This window comes from Trachemys scripta, chromosome 1, assembly GCF_013100865.1.
Source record: "Trachemys scripta elegans isolate TJP31775 chromosome 1, CAS_Tse_1.0, whole genome shotgun sequence".
Classification (NCBI taxonomy): Eukaryota; Metazoa; Chordata; order Testudines; family Emydidae; genus Trachemys; species Trachemys scripta.
Genome location: NC_048298.1, coordinates 295,280,918 through 295,306,484, shown reverse-complemented (window position 1 = coordinate 295,306,484; position 25,567 = coordinate 295,280,918). Strand labels below are relative to the sequence as shown.

The 25,567-nt window shown below is 42.8% G+C and overlaps 1 protein-coding gene across 1 annotated transcript in view; it reads right to left on the bottom strand.

The window, feature by feature from the left end:
• ALG5 (ALG5 dolichyl-phosphate beta-glucosyltransferase) overlaps positions 1–25,567 on the bottom strand; it is a 44,965-nt gene that overhangs the window by 17,979 nt on the left and 1,419 nt on the right. Inside the window, exons 2-8 of the mRNA XM_034758596.1 lie at positions 21,096–21,267; positions 14,060–14,106; positions 13,002–13,070; positions 11,001–11,093; positions 7,715–7,828; positions 5,066–5,125; positions 1,634–1,785 (exon numbers count right to left, since the gene is read on the bottom strand). Of these exons, the coding sequence (XP_034614487.1) occupies positions 1,634–1,785; positions 5,066–5,125; positions 7,715–7,828; positions 11,001–11,093; positions 13,002–13,070; positions 14,060–14,106; positions 21,096–21,267 (707 nt within the window). The remainder of the gene's footprint in view (positions 1–1,633; positions 1,786–5,065; positions 5,126–7,714; positions 7,829–11,000; positions 11,094–13,001; positions 13,071–14,059; positions 14,107–21,095; positions 21,268–25,567) is intronic.

The window sequence follows — 25,567 nt, the reverse complement described above, 5'->3', positions numbered from 1 at the left end:
CGTAACTGCATTATTTAACCGATTTGGGGTATAATTTACATGAAAGATGCTAAATTAAATAAAATTGTGTTTTCTACATGCTTTTTGGACACAAGACGATCAATCTGTAAGCACCTAGAGGATAATAAAGTTATAAGGTATTGCCAGCATGGATTTGTCAACAACAAATCATGCCAAAACAACCTAATTTCCTTCTTTGTCAGGGTTACTGGCGTAGTGGAGCGAGGGAAGCAGTGGCTCTTAATTTCAGTAAGGGGTTTGACACAGTCCTCCATGACATGCTCATAAGCAAACTAGGGAAATGTGGTCTAAATGAAATTATTCAAAGGTGGGGCACAACTAGCTGAAAGACTGTGCTCAGAGTAGTTATCAATGGTTTGCTGTTAGACTGGAAAGGGGTATCTACTGGAGTCCCATTGGGGTCAGTCCTGGGTCAAATATTATTCAAAACTTTTATTAATAACTTGAGAGTATGTTTATAAAATATGCAGATGACACTAAGCTGGGAGGGGTTGTAAGCACTTACAAGTACAGGACTAGACATCAAAATGACCTTGACAAATTGGAGAATTGGTTTGAAATCCACAGGATAAAATTCAATAAAGACGAGTGCAAAGCACTGGACTTAGGAAGGAAAAATTAAAAGCACAACCACAAAATGGGGAATACACTGAGCAGGGTGTAGTACTGCTGAAAAGGATATGGGGGTTATTGTGGATCACAAATCGAATATGAGTCAATGTGATGCAGTTGGAAAAAAGGCTAATATCATTCTGGAGAGTATTAATAGGAGTAACATATGTAAGACACAGGAGAGAATTGTCCCACTCAGCTGGAGTAGTGTGTCCAACTACGGGTGCCACACTTTAGGAAAGATGTGGACAAATTGGTGAGAGTTCAGAGAACAACAAAACTGATAAAAGATTTAGAAAACCTGACCTGTGAGAAAAAACTGGGCATGTTTAATTTTGAGAAAAAGAGACTCAGGTGGGACCTGATAACAGTCCTCAAATATGTTGAGGACTGTTATAAAGAGGACTGTGGTCAGTTGTTCTCCATGTCCCCTGAAGGTAGGACATGAAGCAATGGGCTTAATCTGAAGCAAGGGAGAGTTAGAAAAAAAATTCCAAATACCTAACCTAATCTAATTTAACTATTATAGGGGTAGTTAAGCTTTGGAATAGGCTTCCAAGGGAGGTTGTGGAATCCCCATCATTGGAGGTTTTTAAGAACTGGTTAGAGGAACACCTATCAGGGATGGTCCAGATTTACTTGGTCCTGCCTCAGCACAAGGGCTGTACTTGATTTCTTGAAATCTCTTCCAGGGCTACATTTCTAAGAAGGGTAATGGAGTTAACAGAAATACATCCAAATATCCAACTATATCTAATAATGTAGTTCTTAATATAAAATTAATTGCTTTGCAAACATGTAATAGTTTAAAACAATAAGAAATGTGAAGTGCAATACAAAAAACAAGTACTAGAACTGATTAAAACTGATTGAGCAGCTGTTTTTATATACGCACAAATTGTTTATTGCAGTTTCCATGTGGGAGTTACATTTTCACAACTTCAATCAACTCCTATAAACATTAAAAACAGAAAAATTAATTTAAGCTAAACGAACTTACCAGCGTTCTATATGAAGAGCTGAGAAAGTCAGTGAGGCCGCTTCTCTGGTAAACAGTTTAAACCCACATTGTGTGTCCCTGATTTCCTTGACACAGAGGAACCATACTAGGAAGTGGAACCCATACATGAGAAGAGTTCGGAAGTAAGAGCGCTGTGAACAAAGGACAAGAAATTAGATGTTTTCATTTATATGACAAAAGGAACATCTGAATTGATCTGAACAGAGGACGAGAATTCCACTTCATGACAATTTTGAAGTTAGAAATGTGTGTTTGTTCCGCACTGGAACAAAAGGAGAATTGTGGTGGGGGAAAGGTGTGTCAGACAGTCACACTTAGGATCTCCCCTGGAATTTGGGAGACTCAGCTCAAAGTCCATGCTTTGCCTGATTCAGAACAGTTTTTCATCCCAGATTGTGCCAAATCAGGCAGAGCAAGGACTTGAATCTGGGTGTCCCAAATCCCAGGCCAACACCCTAAACACCCATCTGTAGGGTCTCCCTCCTCTGCCACCCCCAAAACAAAAGTTTTGTGGAAACTGATGTCTCTATAAAATGTTTTGGCTTTTATGAAACACCATATTTTGCTGAAATTTCATTTAGGCAAAAATATTTCAGCCAGCTCTAAATTTGAATCGTTTTAGCTACACATGTAACTTTACAATAATGGTGTATGTTACAGTGCAGAAGGGGATCCTTATTGCAACTATGTATTTTAAAGTTTTGTTTCTATGACTCAAATTTAAACAAATACACATACAGAACTTGGTATAGATCACAGAGACATACTAGGACATAATCATCACAGTATGATTTTTGTTTTGAACAAACACTTTTAAAATTGGTTTTTGGAAGCCTAGATTTAAAAAATTTAAACAAGTTTACCTAAGGTGTAAAAAGATCCCAACCACTATTTTAATATGTAAATTAAAGGTAGCTTTATGTCAGGCCTTAAAAGAACAACAACCCTCCACCCACACCCCACCATCACCTAAAAACAGTATCCTTTTATTTGCTCATTGCTCGATTTCTTTTATTCTATCTCAGTTCTTCTCCCCTATCTCCCGGGCAGAAACCTTGTGAGGAAAGAGGGAGCTGGATGCACTTGAAGGGAGTTCATTTGTACATGATCCCTCAGCAGGTTATCACATGACCACAGAATCAGAAAGCCCCTCCACCCTCTATGTCAGCAGCCCCCAAATTTTTCACATCACCCCTCCCCGCCCTTGCCCTGTCCGTGCCCCCAGTCCCCCAAGAGCCAGGGCTGGGAGCAGGGCCTTGGCTCCTGGGGGATGAGGCACAGCTAGGGGTAAGGAGGTTGATGCTGGGGCCACAGCTGTGGCCAGGGACCAATGCTGGGGGGCTGGGGCCAGGCTAGGAGTGGAGCTGCAGCGGGAGTCAGCAGTTGGGGCCACGGCCGGGTGCAGTGCCACGGCTGGGGGCAGGGCAGAGCTAGGGGCAGAGTGGGTCTGGGTAGCATTCTATCCCTGCCCCCGGTGGGGGCTCGCTCAGGCCCCACTGTGCCCTTCCCCAGGAACATTCTTCCACACCCCCTAAGGGGGTGTGCCCCACAGTTCTACATTCATCAGGCCCAACCATCCCCAGGATTAGTTGGTCTGGTACAAAGCCAGCATATGTAGACAGTAATGGTTTTCTGTACCCATTCATGTTGTGAACACAGGGTCCAGGATTTAGTCCCATTACTGAGAGAGCTTCAGGGTTTCTTGTCAACTATGATGCAAACTTTGCCCGTGCATTGATAGGAGACTAGATCCCTAACACTATTACATAATCCAGAGGGAAAAGCAGTGCTTAATTTGTGCCAGGGCAGAGACACAGCACCTCTAGGGTTGGCAGTTCATAGCCCTGGCACCTTTGGGCTTGCTGCATGAGTTAGGAATGTAAAAAAAGTAGCTTGGGCCCCGGCACCTAATTGCTTGAGCCCCAGCAGCTCTTTCATTACAAATTAAGCACTGGGGAAAAGTAGAAGCTATACCAGGATTTGAACTCCATTCTATCTCCTCTTGGACTTTTGCAGCTATTTCAGTATTTTGTAAACATTTTAGAATGATTTTAAGTATCACACGCTAGTGTAAACATAGCTTGTTGTAGAGAAAATCCAGCATTATGAGTTCATCGCACGATGTTAGAGAAATTAGTCCAGCAATGTGTTTGTTGCAATATAAGTGCAATGTCTGTGCTATGTCAACTACAGTCTGCCAAAACATCAGTAAAACTGATGTAAGACGAGATTGCGCGCTGATGCAAGTTTGTTGCATAACAGTCACATACTAAGTTGTTCTGTCTAGCGTGCATTCAATACTCTATTCTACTGCCGCTTTCCTGTTCATATTGAAATTCTACTTTCATACGGGTTACCGATATTTCCACAAAACAAACCTTGTAGTCTTCTCTCAAGGATCTTTTCAGAGGCTCTTTGCCTGGAACTCATTCAAGACTAAACACAATGCTCATTTCCTCTGTATGCATACTCCACCAGAAGAAGCAAGATTCACTTGTCGTCATTTGTAGTAATTTTGGAACCGTGCAAGCATGAGACCCGTGAGGCAGTCTTGGCCTCTCCAATTTTAATCGGAGAGTCTTCCATGGCATAGCTGTAGCAAGGAGCTTTAGGAAGGCACTTGCATTGCAAATGATTCTCAATTAAAGGCAGGGAAAGAAATGCAAGTTTTCCAAATTAGCTACATTTGCTGGAAGTTCTGAATTCCAAATCTACATTTGCTAGGGCAAGTCTGGGTGGCGGGTGAGCTCTTCCCCTTCAATCATTAACATGAAATTAATTTTCATAATGTTGATTGCAAGAGAATTGTGATACCCTTTCAAACATTTTATTACTACTTACAACCAAACTTTTACCACTCCCTCAGGTCTTAAGAGTTGAAGACTAACAAATTGTTGGACTGAAAGGAAAGAAATTCAAGTCAAGCTGTCAGTGGCTTCTCCCTGTCATCCCAGTACTTGAAGAGCCTGTGCATGTGTGTGAAGAGACTGTTCCAGCTATGAGCTGCAGAGCCACTGTAGAACCACAGGGCTTCCAAAGCATCTGCTTGAATGTACTGTGGCTAAAGCTCTCCGCTCAGTGATTATCGTATATACCCTTTTTGGTTTCATGTTGGACACATTTGTGCACACATGCGGTCGGTTGCGTTTGGGACCAAAGGTCCCATCCTCTGCTGGAGCAACTGATTTAAATCCTTGTTAGCTGAAATCTGGCTCACACTTCCTGCTGGTGGTGTTTGAACTCTGGGAACAGAGAGCTTTTAGTCATGTTGGACTATTGCTAGGCTCATGGCAACGGCCTTCCCCACTATCAGCCTCCATTCATTTTGTGTGTCTTGATTTAATTTAAAAACTGTTAATGAAAAAACAGCAGTTCTAGGAGTCTAGTTCATACGAGGAAAGAGAAACTTACCTGTGCTATTGAGTCTTGTTCCAAATGGGCTCGAGAGCCACAGGCAATAGCCATCTGGTTCTGCAAAGGAACACACACAAGAGAATTGGAAAATAACTACACCACCACTAGTGTTTTCTGAATCACTGACTTCTTCTATTAAGGTTTTTATATGAAATCTTAAAGCATCATGATGGCTTAATCTTGTCCACTGAATTTGTCAAAGCAATAAAAAGTCTGCTTTTGGCGAGTTACACAAATCTTATCGTTTGAATACAGTGAGACAACAAAGTATCTAGTTACACTGAATATGTATGGGCATGTTTGCCCTAAGATTTGCAATAGGGAACAGGTAACAGAACAGAAGACTTGATTTTGCTGAGATGGCAATATTTTATTTGTGTAGAAGCCACAATTAAACTGTAAGAGGCACTTCCAATGGCCTGTATTAAAATTACTCTCACATTACTACTTTTGACATGAAAGAATCATTTCTGGACTTTAGGAAAATTCTGAAAAACTAAGGCCTGCTGCCTTTTCAATAGCACACAGATTTAAAAGGTATGTTAATCGATTAGCGCCATCTAGTGGGGTCAGAACTTTATCTGTTTGACCAAATGGTTATTTTAAACATAATTCAGTGACTGCTTTGTAACAACAACTTGGGGGTACAAATGGGGGGAGGAAAAAAAGCTAAGTATAGACGTTACATATTGCTCCCTCCATTTTGGGGCTAGTTACAGGTTCCACATCGACTTGTCTTTAAAGCACCATGTTAACTGAAAATGAGTTTCTTCAAGTCAAGCAGCACTAAGTGCCACTGTTACCCTATTCAGGAATACACTGTGAGCCGATATGACTTATTTGGACTTCAGAGAGGACACAATCTGAATGAACGGATATCTGCAAATTAAAAGTTAGCCATCTGCTAACAGGAAATTGACTCTTTTTATTTTATTCTAATTGGTCTTTCTCAAAATAATGTGGGAGGAAATTAGGTTAAGTAACATATCAAATTAATAAGGGTAGAGAAAGCAAATTTTTAAATAAGTAGGCAGCACAGTGAGCAGTTATACTGGGAAGAAAAAAGGGCTAGCAACGCAAAACACATGGATCCCACAAAAGTTTAAAGACTCAATGAAAGAGATAGCACAAGTGTCAAAATGTGCAAATTAAGGTTCCTGATCCTGCAAAAAAATATGCACATGCTTAACTTGATGCACTATAAGTAGTCCCACTGTTACCCGGGTTCTTTCAATCCAAAGCTCTTGGTAACTTTTACTCTGTGCGAGGAGGTGTCAGGAAATAAATCAGAGGAGACATGGCCATCTGGCCGATAGATGGCTGGCACAAACAGGACAACACAAGAGTGCTTTCACTTAAAGCTAAATTTTACTTAGAGTCAAGCACTTACACACATCCACAACAAGATTAGTAAAACACCCCCAACCCTTAATAATTACCAAAGCTGAATGTGGCCCTCGAGTGGCACAGTGACAGCCCGTCTGCCGGTGGGGAACACAAGATGCATCCAGAGGGAGAGACCAGTCCCGAAGAGTCCCCAAATGAGTCCCCTTATTTATACATTAGTAATAGAATGACATGTCCCTTAAAGAAACCTTGTTAAGTAAGCAGTTTCAAGCAAGATATTCCTTCTGATTGATTAACCAGGTGTGCGTTTTTCCAGAACTTGCAGCCTTGAGACCTCAATAGACATTCCTGGGGCATAGCCTACACTTTTAAAACGCATGTATCAGCAACTTCAACACAATTCTCATCAGGAAGGATGCGGGGTCAAGCTTAGGGTTACCATACGTCCGTTTTTTCCCCGGACATGTCCGGCTTTTCGGCAATCAAACCCCCGTCCGGGGGGGAATTGCCAAAAAAACAAACATGTCCGGGAAAATGCTGGCCGGGCACTTCCCCTCCCGCGGCTGCTCTGCTCCTCCCCTGACTCTTCGGCTCTGTTTAAGAGCCGAGCGCTACGGGCTTTGGGCAGCCCCCATGTCTCTGGACCCTGCGCCGCCGGAGCCCGGGAGGGGAAGTGCCCGGCCGGGGGCACAGGGTCCGGAGGCATAGGGGCTGCCCGAAGCCCAAGTGCTACCGGCTTCATGGTTTGCTGGGCAGCCTCCAGACCCTGCGCCCCTGGCTGGGCGCTTCCCCTCCCGGGCTCCAGCTGCGCTGGGGAAGCACCGGCCAGGGGCACAGGGTCTGGGGGCTGCCCGGCAAACCGTGAAACCGGTAGCGCTCGGGCAGCCCTTTTCGTGTGGCTGGGAGTGGGAGGGAGCGGAGTTAGGGCGGAGCTGGGGTGGAAAATGGGCGGGGCCAGGGCCCCGTGGAGGGTCCTCTTTTTTTATTTGTTGAATATGGTAACCCTAGTCAAGCTGCCCTTTCCGTGGAACCCAAACCCCCCTCCCCTCCTGCCTTGGTCAAGCTGCATGGCCATTTTACAGCCTGCTGACTAGGTTGCTTTTTAACAATAAGCCATAGTGGTTTTAGGCACTTTACTGGTTTGCCAAAGTCTCCCCGTACACCACTGATGTCAAGTTAAAGTTAAGCATATCTTAAAGATTCTCAGGATGTATGCAAGAAACTTGTTAATAAAGAGAAATACAACTATGAGTCCATAGACAAAGTGCTTCAGCTAAAATGACAGAAGCTTATACTTACTGGCCATGGCTGGAGATTTCTAAGACCCTCTTCTACTTTTTCAATATCTGCAAACTTTGTGGCTCCATCTGCATCAGCCATAAGGATTTTTCCCCCTCGACAGCTGAAGACACCCTGCAGATGAAACAGCAAGTTAAAACCTGCACCAATACAAATAAAGTTTCATCATGATAAACCAGCTTCCAGGCCCCAGGAGTCTAAATTAAGAAAGCAAATCCCTAAAACGTTAACCTAAATAGAAATCTAGAAAGGAATTAAACTAAACGAACAGGTGAGCCTGCAATTTCCTATGTTGACATTTTGTTGATAAAAAACAAGTGTTCGAGGTTATTAATTTGTATTACAGCAGTGCCCAGGTGCCTGAATCATTGATCAGGGCCCCATTGTGTTAGACACTGTACAAATAACAAAATGACAGTCCCTGACTCACAGAGCTTACAATCTAAGTACGTAAGACAAGAGACAAGTGGATACAATAAATAGATGGGGGAAGCAGAAGGAAACAAGGAGGCAGTATTGGTCAGCATGATAAACAGCTGTCAAAGCACACCAGCTGCCTAATCACTGTACAGTTTTTCCTCGTCACTTGATCCATGTTCCTTGGACAAAGCATGCAGCATTGGGATAGGGTGTGGGATGCTACCTCCTAATACATCTTCAGGAGCCAAATCTCTAAAATGTGTCTGAGAAAGATAAAGTACAACATAACTGCAGTTAGCTTGGGGCAACAACTGCAGCAGACCTGGAGCTTGGCTCCATATATTCTAGGTGCAATATGACACGTGCAGATGCACAAGGGCATTTGTGCTTGTTGCCACCATAAATGCTTAACTCTGTACCAAGTATGTTGCAGGCTCTTGAAGATACATCCAGAATATACCCTAACTATCCTACCCAAGATGTTGTATGCTCTAACTCAGAAACAAACATGGAATCTTCCATTTCAAGTAAAATTAAACAGAGGGTCTAAGTGTTTTTTTTTTTTTTTAAATATAAGAGCAGAGATTTCCTGGATTTACTGACCTTCTAATTAATTTCTAAGAGTCTCAAATCAACAGCTATGTACTAAAACCAATTAAAAACACTGCCGCAGTTCTATCATCTATGCAAAGTGTAAACCATAATCATCTTTTTTCCTCAATGTTGATGGAAAGTACAATGTTGATGGGGGTATATTCTCTGGTGGTCATGCACCGTTTACACTCTTCCTGCCTGCTACATACAGCAGTACAAACACACCTCACATATGCACTACACAAAGAATAAACTCTCTCTCTTTCTCTCAAGCAAGTGGGCGGAGGCACTAGTGAATGAGAACATTCCATGCACTTCTATATTAAAATATCCCACACAAAGTCATGCTCATTCACCTGGAAGAATTGAGGGGGGGGGGAACAAAACAAAAAACCCCCAAAGAACTTCTGAGCTTTATCATTCCATGTACTACCTAAATACTATAATCATAGGCACCATGGATTTATATATCATAATGCCTTTATATAAATCCATGGTATACCCACATCTTGAATATTGCATGCAGATCTGGTCACCCCTTCTCAAATAAGATATATTAGAATTGGAAAAGGTACAGAGAAAGGCAGCAAAAAGGATTAGGAGTATGGAAACAGCTTCCGTATGAGGAGAGATAAAAAAGACTAGAACTTTTCAGCTTGGAAAACAGATGAGTAGGAGGGGATATGACAGAGGTCTATAAAATCTTGATTGGTGTGGAGCAATGGTTCTCAACCTTTCCAGATTACTGTAACCCTTTCAGGAGCCCCTCCCACCACTTGCCCAGGGCTGAAGCATGTAACTTAGCTTTGTGGGGTCCCCTGTGGTGTGGGACCCCAGGCAATTGCCCTGCTTGCCACTCCATAATGCCTGCCCTATACTTGTGATCCGCCCTTCTACTTTCCCCCCCAGTTGAGAAACAGATCTAGATAAGTTGACATACCCCCGGAAGATCTCTGCATACCCATCCCTGGTTGAAAATCACTGGTATGAAGAAAGTGATTAAGAAAATGTTGTTTACTCCTTCACATAAACACAAGAACTAGGGGTCACCCAATGAAATTAATAGACAGCAGGTATAAAACAAACAAAAGGAAGTACTTCTGCACACAACACAGTCAACCTGTGGAACTCGTTCCCAGAGGATGTTGTGAAGGCTAAACCTATAACAGGGTTAAAAAAAACAAAAACAAACAAAAAAACACCTAGCTAAGTTCATGGAGGATAAGTACATCAATTGTTATTAGCCAGGATGATCAGGGATGCAACCCCATGCTCTGAGTGTCCCTAGCCTCTAACTGCCAGAAGCTGGGAGTCGATGACAGGGGATGGATCTCTCGATGATTGCCTGTTCTGTTCATTGCCTCTGAAGCACCTGGCATTGGCCACTGTTGGAAGACAGGATACTGGGCTAGATGGACCTTTGCTCTGACCCAGTATGGCCGTTCTTACGTTCACCATATAAAAACCTTAGGCTAGACAGACAAGTTATAGATGTAGCTTTAATACGATAATCTTTGAAAAAAATAAATGCATGAAGAAAGATTCCAGAAATAATAAATGAAGTGTATTGACAACATGAGAGAAAAGTTTAATTTTTACTCTTGACAGTCACCTATTATCCGAATTCATGGCTCACAACCCAAGACTGATGCAGTCCTTTTAAGTAAAAAAAAAAATAAAGTATCATTCACTCACTCTAAACACTTACATAAATCACACACACTAATATATTTTCTCTTGTGAAGAGAAATATCTATTTGTAAGTTAATATATGAAATACACACATTATGCCCCATCAAAATCAAGCCCAGCTGACTTCAGTGGGAATACACACATTTAAGCAAAACTTTGCTGGACCTGGGCCTTCGTTCTTTATTCAATTTCTAAATATCAAAGCTATAATCTGGAGAGGAATATCTATATTTACTTATCTTATTACCGGAGCTTGATTTTCATCTTATAAGGGGTTTTTTGTTTTTGTTTTTTTGCACTGAAGATGCAAATTCTAAAATAACTAATGGATGTAGTTTGGCTTAAATTCTCATATGAAAAAAATTCTTCAATGTTATTACTCAGTGTGTTATCAATTCCTTGCAATGAGTTTATATTTTGTACATTTTTGCATTGACGATTTATGGAAGAATTCAATATTTTTCAAAACGGTTTTGTTAATCTAAAATCTTTAAATTAAATTAAATCCACACAAGGTCTGCTTATTTTGGCAAGACTAGAATTAGTTCAAAACAGAGAAAGAATTGAAAGTATTCATTACCATTCTGACAGCTCCACCTTTTCCCCGATTTTTTACCAATGTTAGGACTCGTACTTTGTCACTTCCATATTTCTTGCAGTACTTCATTGCAACCTGTAAGACATAGGAAAGTCATAAAACAAAACTGGAACCTCAAATGAAAGATAGAGATCTTATTCTTCCATCCCTTTTTCTTCAATAGCATTGTTCAGGGCTGGCTCTAGGATTTTTGCCGCCCCTCCTTCCCCCCGTTCTTTAATTACCCCACCCCCGGCCCCGCCTCAACTCCGCCCCTTCCCCAAATCCCCAGCCCTGCCTCCTCCCCCCAGGCTCTCAAGCCTAGGAGGGAGGGAGGGGGAGTAGCGATGCGCGAAACGGCCGCTCGGAGTCTCCCCCTCCCTCCCAGGTTTGAGAGCCTGGGAGGGAGGGCGAGTAGCGGTGCACGAATCAGCTGTTTCATGCGCTGTGACAGCAGCAGCGGAGGTGAGCTAGGGCGGCCGGGGCACATTTTTAGGGGCGGCATTCTGGCACCGGCCATGCCGCCCCTAAAAATGTGCCGCCCCAAGCACTAGCTTGTTTTGCTGGTGCCTAGAGCCGGCCCTGACATTGTTACCACTTCAATCTGCATAAAATGGAAATATATTGTCCACTGCAGAGTTGAAGTCTGTTTAGGAAAATAAAAAAAGAGTAAGAAGGTTAACAGCCAGAAAACTGAAGAAACAAGACGACTAAAATCAGGTAGTGGTCAGAGAGGATAGCTATAGCTGTTCTAAGTCCCCTTCACCCCACCTGCCAAAGTTAAAGCTAGAAAACCATATCACACGTATTTATACCAGTGCACAAAGCTAGTCTATGAAAAACATGCTTTCACTACTGTTACCTGTCTCCCATTTGTTTCACTGCTATGTCTGCTTTTAAATTAAAACTAAGTGCTTTGAGACATGAATTGCTCTTATATAGTGCTTTTCATCATATTTTTCTTCTAGCATAATGGGGCCCTAAGAGACTACAGTGTCACAAATATTTAATAAAGTTGAGCATCAGCTTAAAGCAATTTCAGCGTTCGAGCAGTCTGGCATGAAAGTGCAGAACACCTATGTCTTATAAGGCTAGACATGTTCATCACTGTACAAGACAGACAATGGCTACTACTTTGAGGGCTTTTCAATCTTTATACAATATTACATAAGAGATAATATGATTCATCCATCATTGACACTGGCAGTAGTAAACAGGTTAGTAAGCTACTGAACACATATGCATGAAAGGACACAACCTTATCAGGCAAGCTTGAAAGGAAAAACTGAAACAGAAGTAGGCATGCTTGTGGCTAACCTAGACATTAATCTAGGGTGGTATTTTCAGAAGTTGCTCGGAGCTGGCCTGACTCTGCTCCCACTGAAGTCAATGGTAAGACTCTCATTAACTTCAACAGAAGCAGAAGTACAGAACGCTGTTGAAAATCTTACCCTTAATACTTCAGTATTAATGTTCCTAAATGAATACACAACTTTATGCTGTATAACAAATTCTATACAAACTATGCCAAAATACTTTACAGAAGAATAAAATGGCATTTAAAATTGTGGGAGATTAAGAGGCTTAGATGGGAAAGAATTATGGTCTCAGATGAGATCTGGAAAGAGAAGGGGAGATTTGAAGAAGCAGACACATAGTGATGCTGTTTCAGGTAAGAGAAATCACACAGGACAATGCTCTTGAGGTGAGACTGTGTGGAAAGGAGACACACTGGATGAACAGAGGGGACTGTGGAGGGAAATTCAGCAAGTTACTATATCTCTTCAAAAGAGAACAATTGTGCTATAGGAAGGTTATCCTATGAATGGCATGGACAAGAATGGCAGAAGGAATCTGAGAAATAAAACAATTAAAAAACAATGAGCAGCAGATGGGTAGAACAAAAAGGTAAAGGTTTGTTATGTTTTATAAAAGATAAAGCAGTGATATACACATCTGCTCCCCTAGACTGCCAGGTGAGAAACTTTAATATTCTCTTCTTACCTTTGCAGTCTGATCTTTACTGCCATCATCAACAACTATTACTTCATAAGTGAACGCAGGATCTCGTTTCTTAAAAATAAAAATGGAAATTGTGCATTTGGTCCAATCTCTGTCTCTTTCACACATACACATCTCCCTTTACCCCCTTACTCAAATTGGCAAAATTTCAGCCACCAGAATGGTTTTTTGCCCCGGAGCCTTCTTCCTCATTCATGTCATAATATACATTTGTACAGATGCACCAATATCATTTTGTAAATTTGCTATGATGATAAACATCCTTAAAGCAATATCAGTCTGTTACCAATATGCTATTCTAATGCTGCCAGATTACATGCTAACTGCTCCATCATAAGTAGTCTTATTTATTTTTAAGCTGCTATAAAATGTTGAAAATCAATATTGTTATGAAGTGAACTTGGAGGCTCTGAGAAGCCCTTACTTTAAAGATCAGAAAGAGTTCAAACTATGCCATATTTTCTGAAACTTGCTGCCTCATAAGCAGGTGACCAACTGTAACAGTGTTAGAAAAGCAGGATTTTAAAAACTTTGTGGGAATAGATAGTCTAAATTATATCAGCAGCTAACTTTTACTCTCCTAGATCATAGAATAGAATCATAGAATATTAGGGTTGGAAGGGACCTCAGGAGGTCATCTGTCCAACCCCCTGCTCAAAGCAGGACCAATCCCCAGACAGATTTTTGCCCCGATCCCTAAATGGCCCCCTCAAGGATTGAACTCACAACCCTGGGTTTAGCAAGCCAATGCTCAAACCACTGAGCTATCCCTCACCCCTGTGTTTATCCTGGATAGGTATCATGTGGGTACAAGTCTCTTCCAAGTGGAACTTAATTTTTATATTTCAGTAAAAATTGCCTTCCATCATACAGTCTGAAAAAGAACTCATGAAGAGATGTTGCCAGGTTAGAGTGCTTATCTTTTATTTGGATAATTTTATATTGCTTCTAGGCAGATCACAAAAATCCAAACAGGCAGTTTGTTTTCATATACTTACACGGATACCATATTTTAAAATGAGAAAATGAAAGTTTCACACCTGTCTTTTTTCAAGATAGTCTAAAGCTTCATCCATCATAAGAGGCACTGGAAGGAAAAAAAATACCACAAAAGCTGGTTTAAACAAAGCATCAATAAAGGCATATTTAAAATATTTTCACATCCCAAAGAAATCAGGTCTCCAGATAAAAAATACCATTGACTTGAAAATATGGAAACAAAAAAACAAAATTACAGTTATAAATTTAATCCCATCTGGACTAAAAGTTAGGTTAACTGTATTTTACTCCCAGCTCTGCCACCAAAATCATTATGCAGTCTCTAGCATTATGTAATTCTGTATGCCTGTTTCCCTCTTCCCAGATAGTAAATTATTTTTACAGGCTCTGATGCTACAAAGATTTGTGCACTTTGGAGTTACTAGGGCTACTCACAGTGTGTAATGTTAAACTCATGTTAAGTCTTCAAAGAACTGGAGCCGTGTATTGTAAAGTCTTTTGGGAGGAAAGACCATTTCTTCATGAGTTTTTACAGAGCCTACCACTATGGGGCCTGACAGGAGCCTCTGGGTGCTACTGTTAATATAAAGACTTGACTTCTACAAGTGAAAACCACACGTATTATAGAATTTAAATTCTGGTTTGTACTTAACACTGGGGGTAATTTTTAATTATTAATAAAATGTTTACATTAAATTACAGGCACAAAATAACTATGCAAAGAAACATGATTAGAAAAAGCAAGTTAGCCGAGGCACTAGGCTGAGCACTAAATATTACCAGCATGAGCCAGCTAACAGCAACTGGGTAGATAGGTAGAGCAAATTGCCTCAGCAAAAAAGTGTTGATTTCTGCAAACAGGGTGACCATCTGTGACTCCAACCCCTGCCCTTCCTGGATAGAGAAAGAGTACAGAACATCTGGGACACTCTCCTCCCTTCCCCAATATCAGGGGGTAGTAAAATTTCCTTTGAGAAGGGAAATCTACTACCTATCCTGAAAAAAGCAACAATCCAACCAATACTCTACACTAGTGACCTTGCAAACCATCACATGCTGTCCAACCTTTTTTCTAAGCAAGCTAACAGAAGACAGCAAAATATGTTACTAACACTACCTGTCTGCTGCTAGTACCCTGGATCACTCTTGGTAAGGTTTCAGGCCAGGATATGCGACTGAGGGTATGTCTACACAGCAGCTCATGCCAGCCAACTCAGGCTCATAGGTCTCTGGCTGGTTTCACTAAAGCACAGACTTCTGGGCTCGGGCTGGAGCCTGGGTTCTAGGACTTTGTGTGGTGGGAGGGTCCCAGAACTCAGGCTCCAGACCAAGCCGGGAAGTCTACACTGCAATGAAAAAGCCCCGCAGACCCAGTTCTGTGAGCCCAAGTTGCCTGGCGTGGGCTAGCCCCGGTTTTTCACTGCAGTTTAGACATACCCCGAGACAGCACTTATTGCTCTTGTGGCTGATCTGTTCATAGACAAGGACATACATACACGGCATCCTGGTGGCTCTCTCTGCAGAGAGAGAGAGAGAGAGAAAAAAGACAATAACAACATGGTCTGAAGTGCCAACAATAAGTAGACAGCATCCAGCTCCTTCACATCAAAAGGACCTTTCCATTTTAAGGTTAAATGACTTGCCCAAATTCACACAGGAAGTGCATGGCAAAGCCAGGATTAGAACCCATAACTCCTAAACAACAAGACCATTCCTTCCTTCCGCCTGATTAAAGCCACTGGTACGGGCTCCAGAATGCAAAATTCTAAAACAATTAAAGCATAAAGATACATTTTTACTCCTAACCTCCATACTGACTTTAATAGCCACTAAAGACCAGCTAAAAGTGGCATTTATAATCTTTAAGCAATCTAGTTTACTCTTGGAGGGATTCTGTGCCAAAAAAAAAAAAAAATCTGCAAAATGCCGCATATTTTATCAAAATAATGCAATATAATCACACCAGTTCCAATTGTTTCGGTAATTTGTTTAAACTATAATACAGAAATTTCACAATAACTATTCAGCATTTCCTAAACACATGAAAGTTAAGTTACAAACACTTGGTAACTAATACCCTGCATTCCAGTTATAATCCTGGATTTTCATTTAAATTACATTACAGAACACCAAACAAAAAAAAAAAGTAGAATGTCATTTTAAACTGCTCAGACTTTCACACATGAAAGTCGTACAGTTTTGCTAATCATTGTCCTGAACCTGGTTGGGTACTTTGGGAAGTGCTCGGTTCTGATTGTCCTGACATTTTATTGACTCCTTGGTAAGTATTTTATTTGCCCTCAAAGTCTTTTTTTTTTAAATGGATAAGTAAAATAAATCCTGAGCTGTAACCTAACCCCACTGTGCCACTTTGGCACAGGAAAAGAGTGAGAAAGCACATAAGATCTTCCTAGCTGATTCTGTTACTGTCATTTAGGGCAGGTCTACACTGGCAAAGTTACAGTGCTGGCAGTTACAGCGCTGCTCAGATAGCACAGAAGGAAAACTGCTGTTGTATGTTCACACTGACAGTTGCCTGCGCAATAGCATATTCACACTTGCGGTGCTATTCGGAGCGGTGCACTGTGGGCAGCTATTCCACAGAGCACCTCTTTCTCTTTTGCTGCTAAGACTTGTGGGAAGGCGGAAGGGGTTGCGGGGCATCCTGGGTCCTGTCCCAATGCCCCATGATGCACTGCTTCGCATCCCAGCAATCCCTGTGCTTCCATCCACATTTGGCGCCATCTTTCAACGGTTTGTGTACTGCGCACTCTGCCCTGCCTCGCCTCTTTCTGGCTTCAGGAATGGATCCCGAGCTGTTGACAAGAATGCTGTTCGCACTGACCAACATGTCACGGGTGACAGTGGAGATATTTCTTAAACTACAAAGGCAAGAGGAGCGTGACATTGATCTCGCCACACATAGTAGCTATGACACGAGAATGCTTGTGGTATTCACGGAGGTGCTGACCACAGTGGAATGCCACTTTTGGGCTCGGGAAACAAACACTGAGTGGTGGGATCACATTGTCATGCATGTCTGGGATGACGACAAGCGGCTGCAGAACTTTCGCATGAGGAAAGCCACATTCATGGGACTGTGTGATGAGCTCGCACCAGCCCTATGGCACAAGAACACGAGAATGAGAGCTGCCATGCCGTTGGAGAAGAGCATAGCGATTGCACTGCGGAAGATGGCTACTCCAGGCTGCTACCGATCGGTCGCTAACCAGTTCGGAGTGGGAAAGTCAACCGTTGGAATCACGTTGATGCAAGCGTGCAGGGCCATTAATTGCATCCTGCTCCGAAAGACCGTGACTCTGGGCAACGTGTGAGAGATTGTGGATGGCTTTGAACAAATGGGCTTCCCTAACTGTGGAGGGGCGATAGATGGCATGCACATTCCAATTCAGGCACCAGACCACCTAGCCACTGAGTACATTAATCGCAAGGGGTATTTCTCAATTGTTCTCCAGGCGCTTGTGGATCACCGTGGGAATTTCACAGACATTAACGCAGGCTGGTCCGGAAAGGTGCATGATGCACGCATCTTTCGGAACACTGGCCTGTTCAAGAAGCTGCAAGCAGGGACTTTCTTCCCGGACCAGAAGATCACCCTAGGGGAAGTCGAAATGCCCATCATGATCCTGGGAGACACCGCCTACCCCTTAATGCCATGGCTCATGAAGCCATACATAGAGCAGCTTGACAGCAGCAAGGAGCGGTTCAACAACAGGCTGAGCAAGTGCAGAATGACTGTGGAGTGTGCATTCAGCTGTTTAAAAGCCCACTGGTGATGCCTGTAGGGGAAGCTGGACACGGCCGATGACAATATTCCTATACTTATAGCCGCATGCTGTATGCTCCATAATATTTGTGAAGGGAAGGGTGAAAGCTTCACTCAGGGCTGGACCACAGAGGCTCAGCGCCTGGAGGCTGAGTTTGAACAGCCAGAGACCAGGGCTATTAGAGGGGCACAGCGCAGGGCCATAAGCATCAGGGAGAGGAGAGAGTCAAATGAAAAAATTCATCAGCAGGGAGGGGGCTGGGGGAATGGAAGGAATGGGGGAGTGAAGGTCTCAAGAAGAGGAGGGGTCCCAGGATGGCTACAGATTTGGGAGTGTCCAGGGATCATACCCAACCTTCTCCTTTGGAGTACGATGCACCGGGTGCTGTACTTCAGCAGGGCCAAACTGCAGATGGATGGGTGCTGAGTACAGTGGGTATTGGGAGTCCACACTGCTAGACTGTGAGGAGGGAGGAGTGGAATGCTGCGAGTAGAGAGCAGAGCCAGGAGGTTGATAGAAGTGTGTTGGTGGTGTGTGGGGGCGCATGGGAAAGAGTTTTGCGACAGTGGCTGCAGGGGAGGGCGGGCGCGGAGCTGCTCGGTTTGAAGAGCTAGTATCTCCTGGAGCATGTCCGCTTGGCGCTCCATAACTGTTAAGATCCGCTCTGTGGCTTCTTTCTGGTGTGCCACGCTCTCCTTTCGTTCCCTCTTCTCCCGGTCTCACCACTCCTTCAATTCCGGTTTCTTGGCGGCCGAGTGCATCATAACCTCACGCATAAAGTCCTCCTTAGTTCTTCTTGGACGCTTTCTAATTCTTTGCAACCATTCTGCCACCGATAAGGGAGGCTGGCCTCCCAAGGTCATCTCTGTGAAGTTTAAATGCAACATTTTACAGAAGCAGTATTGTTTGCAACACAGACAACACTGTTTCAGTACTTTAAAACACAGCCAGTACTCACACACCTGTCAATAACTGGGTGACCCCAGGCAAGCAAAACATAAGCCACAAGACCCCCAAAATGGTGAGTAGGGGCAGGGTAAATCACTGTTCCTGGACCCTGCTGTACACGGGCACGTGGCTCTTGGGCACTTACGGAGAGCCAGCACTGTAGGGAGGGCCTGATAATCATTCCTGTTCCCACACTTTCCACATGAGGTGATCATTATGGAAGATATCTCGCTGCTGAGGGTGAGCAGGGAATCAAAAGAGGGTCTTCTCCAAGCATGCGGCTTCCGCCCTGGCCCCTATGCGGCTAGCCTGTGTGCAGCTATGGTCCCGCCCCCCCCTCCCCCGCCTGTGACGACACAATGGCGCGGGAAAGTTACCGTTAATGGGGCAAGAAACAAAGCAGCTCTGCCGAGGAACCTGCAGGAGTGGATTGCCCAGTATCTCCATGAGAGTTTCCTGGAGATCTCGGAGGGAGATTCACGTGAAGTGAGGGAGTGTATCAACAGCCCGTTCCACCGCTCAAACTAGGCAGGAGGTGAGAGACAAGCCTGCTTTCTGCAACCCTTCTGCCCCCAACAACTCGCTTCAGCAATTCCCAAAATCAGGAGCCTCCTCTCCTGTTTGCCCTTTGCCAAGATCTGACTGCTGTGACTGGCTAGGTTCCTCCAGGGTAGAAAAGAGCTCCTGACTGCATGCATTTCTGGCCTCCGAGTCATCCTCTGCTTCTGGTTCCCCCTCCCCCTCTTCATCCAAGCTTGCTTCCTCCTGGCTCAGTCCACTCTCGACTGGCAACGAAGCCAACGAAGTATCCACAGGGGCCTTTGCAGTGGAGGTGGGATCACCACCGAGAATCGCGTCCAGTTCTTTGTAGAACTGGCAGCTTGTGGGTGCAGCACTGGAGCGGCGGTTTGCCTCCCGTGCCTTATGGTAGGCGTTCTGCAGCTCCTTCACTTTGACCCTGCACTGCAATGCATCCCGGTCATGGCCCTTTTCTATCATGCATCTAGAAATCTGTCCATAGGTATCATAATTCCGACGGCTGGAGCGCAGCTGTGACTGCACTGCCTCCTCTCCCCAAATGCCGATGAGGTCCAGCAGCTCGGCATTGCTCCAAGCAGGGGATTGCCTGGTGCGTAGAGCACGCATGGCCGCCTGGAAAGATACGCTGAAACCACTGCACGCATCACCGAGCAAACAGGAAGGGGACTTTCAAATTTGCAAAGGAATGTATGGGGTGGGGCTGACGGTTGGTCACCTGAAGGCAGGGCAGTAGAGTTCAAACCGATGGCCAGAGAGGTGAGAACAGACATTGTGGGACACCTCCCGGAGGCCAATCGCAGTGCTGTAATCACCGTGTGTCTACACTGGCACCGCAGGCATGGCACAGAAAGCTCTACGCCTCTCATCGAGGTGGTCTTTTTACAGTGCTGCATCTGCGCAGTTTCTGCGCACTAAGTGGCTTGGTAGTGTGTACACCTCGGGAGTTACAGCGCTCAAAACTGCTTTACTGCGCACAAATTGCCAGTGTAGATGGGGCCTCATAAGGCTTTACATCACTCTGGCAATGTAGGAGCCTTAAAACTATTACAGGTTTTATGCTCCTGGGGGAAACTGACTGAGAATGGGAACAGTTAATTAACTAACAATGTTACTACTAGGCAAGCTGCTACATTTCTGCTTCAGAAAATGAGATCAATTAACTAGGAGGCAGGCTGCTATATTTCTGCCTCCGGGACAGAGCCTTCCTTCTGCATAAATAAAAGCCCTACCCCTCCACGCCCGGTGAGCTGTAGTAGCAAGCAGGAGGGACAGTCTCTCTCTTGGCACGCCCAACCCCGACTCCTGACAGTGATCAACATCTCCGCCGCAGGCAGGCACGCCCAGCCACCTTCCCCTGCAGTGATTTGTGTCTCCGGCTGCTCCAGGCACACTGGAACAGATGCGCTGCGAGGGAAGAGGCACATGTCCCCCCACAGATGTCTTTTGCATTTTTCAGCGTGGGCGGCTCAGAAATATGCGGGCCATATGAATTCTGTGCCCCCTCAGGGGAGCAGAATTATTAACTAGTACTCCTGACAGAAACATCTACCCTTATTTCACAAGATTTTAGTGACACTGGGTTCTTACAGAAAGTAGCTCAATTTCTGTTGCTAAAAAAAAGCACATGGCTAGATTCTATAGTAGCTCTATGTGCAGAACTCCCATTTATGTGATTGTGACTTGGGAACTGGGTATGCATAAAGGCTACAGAATCTGGCCTGCAATTTTGTGTTGCTGACATTCACCAATAATGCAGAGCTAAGTTTAACTCTTTAAAAAGAAAACAAGGAAGTATTCTTACACCTGTCTTCCTCATTGTATGAAGGCACAACAACAGAGAGCTCCTTTGTAGGAGGGTCATGTATGCTTGGTATAGATTCCTTCTTCCCTTCAGCATTTACAAAGAACCTCTCTTCTTCATGGCGATGAAAATTTGGCATTTTGGTGGCAGTTATATGGGCAACAATAGTAATCTGTCATAAAAAACACAACAAATGGTATTAGTGACAGTGGTTCAATAGCAAAGTCTATATTCATTGTTTGCATAACAGGATTCTGTTTAAGAGTTAAACAAACTATTCTAATTGGCTGAACAAGGGAGGATCAAATGTAGCCCACTGATACAGCCCAGTAATCCACAGCCATTCCTATTACAAACACGGTGGAGTGGTCTATTGAGGAGTGCTCTTTTATCCACTACCCAGATCAAAAAGGAACTTTACTTGTCAGGACTTATAGTCTTCATATGGCATTAAGCTGTTCTATTTTATGTAGACAAGGCATGGCCTAAGTTTCCTGGCAAGTCACCAGTGAAATTTTCAACTGGAAAAGGTTTGAGTGGCTCTGCGATAAGGCACTGGTCCAAGCTACCATAAACTTGCCTCAATGAACATTTTCTAGACCATGGTGCCCGCCAGGTCTAAACCTTGTAGCTATGTCCACTATATTTATTGATAACTAGTCACTAAAATCATAGAGTGTAGCAAGCATTAGCAGCAACTATAATATTAAGCAATTCCATACAAGAAGCAAATCTTATCACATATAAAACTGATATTAAACTATGTAATTAAGTGTAAAAACTTTTGTTTATCATTAAAAATGCCACATACTCATAAACAGAGTGGAACACACACACATGAATATCACACATATCACTACCTCTATGAACAGACTAACTAGTAAAAAAGAGATGGGCCACCATAATCTTCAGTAACCACAAACTTCAGTAACTATGGAATGATGTCTTAGGGCTTACAGAAGTATGACCATAACTGAATAGGGAAAGAGGAGAAAAAACAAACAAACCAATTAAATATATAGATAATAAGTTTGCATATCTTCTAAATCCTATTTCTAGGTCTCCAGTGTGTGTTTTAAGTCTTATTTTCACCTTCTTATTTGTAATGAATTTGGGACAGAGACTGTTGACATCTGTGTCTTGTGCAGCACCAGACACACTGCTGGCACTTACTAATAAGTCCTGCTGGCTTCTCCTACAGAGATTCCAAGTTCTTTGAACAAAATAAAATACTTAAATGAATTTGTAGTTTAGATTTTCTTGACATTAGAAAAGTGTGCTTTTATCCTCAAACTAAATACTGTAATGGCTCCAGGGAATGTAATCTAGATTTACATTTAAGTTTTATTTATAGCTTAAATTCTAAATAACAACATTTCTTTTAAAACCGGGTCACAGCAAAAATGGTTGAAGTCTGAAAGTTAGCAAGGGCAGTCTTCAGTACTTTGATTGAAAGAAATTGGTTTTAATTTCACAAAATTATGAAGTTTTGAAAATTGCATAGGACCTGATCCTACAGAGTATTGTGACCTCCCTCTCATTGGCTTCAGTGGTAGCTGAAGACGCTCAACACCTGCATACACCTCAGAAAGTTTCTTTTAATCTACAGGTATATACTTAGGCCATGTCTACACTACGGCAGCCTAGCTAAAGTGCTGCAGCTATGCCACTGTAGTGCAGATACTTCCTACAGGAATGGAAGGAGTTTTTCTGTTGCTACAGATAATCCACCTCTCTGAGTGGCAATAGTTAGGTCAATGGAAGAATTCTGCCATCAGCCTACAGTGGGGGTTGAGTCGCCATAGCTACAGCACTCAGCAGTGTGAATTTTTCCACACACTAATCACCATTAGCTCTGTCAACCTAATTTTTAGGCTCTGATACCACACACAAAGGAAAGCAGGCAAAACTTTGAATGGAGCCCCACTGACTTAAGTTTTCAAAAGTCCACCCTTGCAGGTTAGCTTGTCGGATCAGGGCCTTAAACAGAGAAACACTATTCACATGTTCACAAATAGGCAGGCACTTGTCAGTTGAGAGAATATTCATAGATTCCAAGGCCAGAAGGGACCTTTGTGATCGTCTGATATGACTTCCTGTAACATACAGGCCATGGAATTTCCCCAAAGTTATTCCTAGAGCGTATCTTTTAAAAAACTCATCCATTCTTGATTTAAAAATTATCAGTGATGGAGAATCCACCACGACCCTTGGTAAATTGTTCCAATGATTAATTATTCTATTTAAAATGTACACGGTATTTCCAGGCTAGCTTCAACTTCCAATCATTGGATCTTGTTATACCTTTCTCTGCTAAAGAGCCCATTTTAAATATTTGTTCCCCATATAGGTACTTACAGATTGTAATCAAGCTACCCCTTAACCTGCTCTTTGTTAAGCTAAATTGATTGAGCACCTTGAGTGTACCACTATAAGGCATGTTTCCTAATTCTTTAATCATTCTTGTGGCTCTTTTTTCAGAATGGTCTCCCATTTTTCAACACCCTTCTTGAATTGTGGACACCAGAAATGGACATAGTATTCCAGCAGTGGTTGCATCAGTGCCAAATATAGAGGTAAAATACCCTCTCTGCTCCTACTCAAGATTTCTGTTTATGCATCCAAGGATCACATTAGTTCTTTTGACTACAGTGTTGCACAAAGAACTCATGTTCAGCCTATTATTCACAATGACCACCACATTTTTTTCAGCAGCAAAGAGTCCTGTGGCACCTTACAGACTAACAGACGTATTGGAGCATGAGCTTTCCTGGGTGAATACCCACTTTGTCAGGTGAGAAAGCACTTCACTGAGATTAGATAACATTGTATGAGATGAAGGATGAACACCTTTCCACACCAATTTGCCAACCCAGTGGGGAAGTCTTTATACTAGGTTCAAAGGGGGCAGGTGACAAAAGATGTAGATATAAAGAAAATGTGCTCTTACCAGAGGGCTAGATGTTTGGGATGGAATGAACAATTACAAAAGGGTCATAGGAGCAGCAAGAGGTGAAAGAGTGGGAGAATCTGCTCAACATCTTACATGTCTATACATAAAGGCAAGGAGTATGGGGAATGAACAGGAAGAATTGGAAGTATTAGTACAATAGCTAATTTATGATTTAATAGGTAGGTGGGATGAATCTCAATTGCAATATGGGTATAGAAGGATATAGCTTGTTCAGGAAGGACAGGCGGACAAAAAAAAGGGAGTAGATGTTGGATTACACACCAAGAATATATACACTTGTTCTGAGGTCCAGGTGGTGGTGAGAGGCACACAAGTTTAAAGTCCCGGGATGAAGATAAAAACAGAAACAAACAAACAAACAAACAAACAAAGGCAATGTCATATTAGGGGTCTACAATAAACAACCACATCAGAGACAATGGATGATTTATTTCTAGAACAAATAACAGAAATATCCAAAACACAAGACCCACCCAAACATCTGTCGGAAAAGTAAAGCGACATAACACAAAGTGTCCTATAAATTCTTGGACTGTATTGCGGACAACTACTTTTTTCAGAAGGTAGAGGAAGTAACCAGGAGACATCCACTTTAAACTTGATTCTCACTAGCAGGGAAGAATGAGTTGCAAATCTGAAAGTTAAAGGCAATTTTGGTGAAAGTGACAATGAAATGATAAATTTCCTAATTCTAAGGAAAGGAAGGAGTGAGAGCAGCTGAATAAGGACAATGGACTTCAAAGAAGCAGACTTTATCAAACTCAGGGAATAGTACGTAAGGTCCCACGGGAAGAAAATCTAAGGGAAAAAGGAGTTCAGGGGAGAAAGTTTCTCAAAGAGATAATATTAAAGGTGCAACAGCAAACTATCCCAATGCAAAGGAAAGACGGGACTAATACTAAGAGGCTAATATGGTTGCATTAGGAGCTCTTTAATGACCATCGTGAAAATCAAAAAGAAATCCTACAAAAAGTGAAAATATAAACAAATTGCTAAGGAGGAGTACAAAGAATAGCACAAGCATGTAGGGACAAAATCAGAATGGCTCAGGCACAAAATGAGTTACACCTAGCAAAGGCAGTAAGAGGCTCTATAAATACATTAGGAAAAACAGAAAGATGAAGGAAACACACTACTTAGCAAGGAAGGAGAGCTAATAAAAGATAACATCAAGAAGTCGGAGGTGTATAATGACTGTTTTGCTTCAGTCTTTACTAAAAGTTTTTATGGTGACCAGATACGTAACACAATATTAAGAACAAGGGAGAAGGAACACAACCCAGAATAGGGAATGAACTGGTTAAAGAATATTGAGGTAAATTAGATATATTCAAGATGGCATGGCCTGATGAAATTAATCCTAGGTTACTTAAAGAACTAGTTGGGGCAATCCTGGAAGTGATTATCAGCCCAGAAGACTGAAGAAGGGCAAACTTATCTTCAAAAGAGGGGAAGGGCAGAGAAATAAGAGCCCAGGGAATTATAGACCAGTCAGTCT